The 3,334-nt window shown below is 48.3% G+C and overlaps 1 protein-coding gene across 1 annotated transcript in view; it reads left to right on the plus strand.

The window, feature by feature from the left end:
- Positions 1–2,743, plus strand: part of LOC134443417 (disintegrin and metalloproteinase domain-containing protein 10-like) — a 75,259-nt gene extending 72,516 nt beyond the window's left edge. Inside the window, exons 21-22 of the mRNA XM_063193203.1 lie at positions 1,886–2,012; positions 2,361–2,743. Coding sequence (XP_063049273.1) covers positions 1,886–2,012; positions 2,361–2,479 — 246 coding nt within the window. The 3' untranslated portion in view covers positions 2,480–2,743. The remainder of the gene's footprint in view (positions 1–1,885; positions 2,013–2,360) is intronic.
- The last annotated feature ends 591 nt before the right edge of the window (positions 2,744–3,334 follow it).

Here is a 3,334-nt window from a genome sequence, read left to right on the forward strand (position 1 = left end):
GTATGTGGAATATAGTAGATATAGACAGACAGACACACACACACACGCACACGCATACATGTGCACATACCCACACACATGTGCATGCTCACGACTCGTTAGACTCAAGAAGACGCCTAAATACTAATGTGGATGCTGACTTCTGTGTGTAATGATATGTCAAGTGGCAGCGGTGGACTAGAGGTTAGAAGGTTTGTCTGTCAATCTGGGGGTTGTAGGTTCGAATCCTACATCCTTTTGCGAGCAAACCAAAAGACATTCCTAGCAACTGTATGTTATACTGTTGATTTGGCTATAATGAACTTGAACTTGAACTTCATACATAACCTCCCCCTACACCTCCATGTGAACAAGGCACCTAAACCCACATTGCTCCAGGGACTGTGCACCAATACTCTGGAAAATAATAACTGTACATCACTTGGAAGAAAAGGCGCCAGCTAAGTGAAATTTAATGTAAAAATGTAATAATGATTAATTAGGAGTCAGGAGATCAGCCATTTTGAAACATTAACATTACCCCAAAAATGCTCTAAAATTGCCTGGAGGCACTAAATCCAACCCAATTTGACCCAAAATTGTATCAATATCTGTGGCCATGAATCTACCGAAAAACCCAATGCCTGGTGCTGACTAGCCTGGCAACTCCCGTGCTGCCTTAAGTTCTACACAATCATTCCGTTCTGAAAGACCAAATGGAAGCTTTACCCTGAAACAGACCAGGGGCCTCATGGAAGTGTGTGGATTTCCTACTAAAAAAGTGCAGACGTGAAAATCTTGAAGGTTACTTGCGTACAAAAAAATCTGGATGTATCAAGAAGTACTTAACCAGGTTTTGCCGTGAAATCTTGCGCACATGCACGAGCACAGGCAGGCCCAAGTCTCCACCTTGCCTCCTCCCTTAAGTATTCTATATGAATATTCTAATTAGTATGAACAGACCCAATCGTATGCATTCATTGGTTGAAAGAATGGGAAAGGGGTGAACGCGGGAGATGGTGCGAGGTGACGGCGCTGTTTCGGAGGTAGCCAGTTTAAAATGAAAAACACCTTCCACCTGAAGATTCTATGCTCGTCCAAGTTAGACCAATCGTGTCTACGTCGGTAATGAGAATGTGTTTAAGTTGGGGTAGGGAGTCTGCAAGAAGAGCACATCTTTGCACCATCTGTGGTTGGGGTATCAGTGTGCTTGCAAAGACATTTCATTCCTGCGATGTTAATCGCCTTTTTGACGAGTTTTTTGTCGCAAGTGTGTGTCTGGCAGTGCGACGCACGCACGCACGCACGCCTAGTAATGTTGCCGGGGTAACCACAATCACTTCCTCAACCGCAACGGATCAAATTAATTGTTATTAAAGCGTTTTTTTAAAAGAAATGTGGTCGGCGATTAAGTGTAACAGTGTTAGATAAGCAATAAGCCACTTGCGTCCCTGGGTTATGCGTCGTACCCCACTCCCCTTGGCCGTTATCAATTGAGCACAACCCACGGCCTCTGGTGGCTTATTGCTTAAGTATTCCGCGCCTAACAGAATTTACAGTAGGCAGGTATTTTACAGTAGTACAGAATTTACAGTAGGCAGGTCTCACTGCTGACTAGGTCTGGTGGTAACCTGGCAAGGCAAACCTAAACAGCCCAATTGGGCGGGAAACCACCCAATCTGGCAACACTGTGTGTATTTGTCTGTGAAGTCTAATCTCTAATGTGTGTATGATGGGTATTGTGTATCTAAGTCTAACGTGTGTGTGTGTGTGTGTGTGTGTGTGTGTGTGTGTGTGTGTGTGTGTGTGTGTGTGTGTGTGTGTGTGTGTGTGTGTGTGTGTGTGTGTGTGTGTGTGTGTGTGTGTGTGTGTGTGTGTGTGTGTGTGTGTGTGTGTGTTCCTCTAGGCTCACTGGTGGGCTGTGCTGTTGATGGGTATTGCCCTGATCATGCTGATGGCGGGCTTCATCAAGATCTGCAGCGTACACACACCCAGCAGCAACCCGAAACTACCCCCACCCAAACCACTACCAGGTAACACACACACACACACACACACACACACACACACCCAGCAGCAACCCCAAACTACCCCCACCCAAACCACTACCAGGTAACACACACACACACACACACACACACACACACACACACACACACACACACACACACACACACACACACACACACACACACACACACACACACACACACACACACAGCAGCAACCCCAAACTACCGCCTCCAAAACCACAACCAGGTAACACACACACACACACTCGCTCTCACTCTCACTCTCACTCTCACGCATATACACACCCACACACACACACACACACTCTCTCCCTGTCTCACGCATTATAATTCTCTCCCCCCCAACAGGCACCCTAAAGCGTCGTCAGGCTCGCCATGCGCAGGCCCAGACTCAGCCGCAGCGGCCGCGAGGGCAGCCCCGGGACGCCTACCAGATGGGCCACCTGCGGCCCCACCAAGGACGCTGACCCCCCCTCCACCTCTAGTACACCCTGCTGGACGCTCCCAGTACTGCACTGCTGCCCAGCACCATCCAGCTCAGCTCAGCTCAACGGGGACGCCTGGTGGTGTGTCCGGGTACTGCAGCCTTGTACAGCACAGCTCAGTTCAGTGGCCTATTATACTAAGAAGCTGGTTCAGGAGTAAACCAGGTTACGTTTAGAGGTAAATTATCTAATAGAAGAGCCTGGAGTCCTCATTTTCTCTAGTTAAGAGATAAACCATCTAATAGACGAGCCTGGACTCCTCATTTTCTCAATAAACCATCTAATAGAGGAGCCTCTTAAGAGAATGACTCCAGGCTCTTCTGTTAGAACTGTTAGGTGGGGTTGCAGGTATGACATCACGTTGGAGGAACTCCCCCAGGATTCTAAGGTTCTACATAGACTCCTATGAGCCTGCGGAGCCCCCAACGTGACGTCATAATGGTACATTTTCTTAAACTGGTTACCCTGCAACCCCACCTTTAGCTGCAGGTGCTGTTTTCCTCCTGAACCAGTTTCTTATCACAGGCCCCAGTTCAGTACTGTGGTAACAACAGCAGCAGCAGCAGCAGCAGCAGTGGCATCATGGTCCATTGCCTTGCCCCCCCCCCTCTCTCTCTCAGTGCCTAAAACGGGACACACCGTCCTCTCCAAAGAGCTACAGATCTAGCCCGCCATACACCCTGGACAACACACACACACACTCACACACACACACGTATGTATACACATACGTACACATGCACACACACACACACGTTCGTACGCACACACACACACACACACATGTACTTACGTACACACACACACACACACACACATGTATGTACACACACACAC

Source organism: Engraulis encrasicolus, unplaced genomic scaffold, assembly GCF_034702125.1.
Source record: "Engraulis encrasicolus isolate BLACKSEA-1 unplaced genomic scaffold, IST_EnEncr_1.0 scaffold_31_np1212, whole genome shotgun sequence".
Classification (NCBI taxonomy): domain Eukaryota; kingdom Metazoa; phylum Chordata; class Actinopteri; order Clupeiformes; family Engraulidae; genus Engraulis; species Engraulis encrasicolus.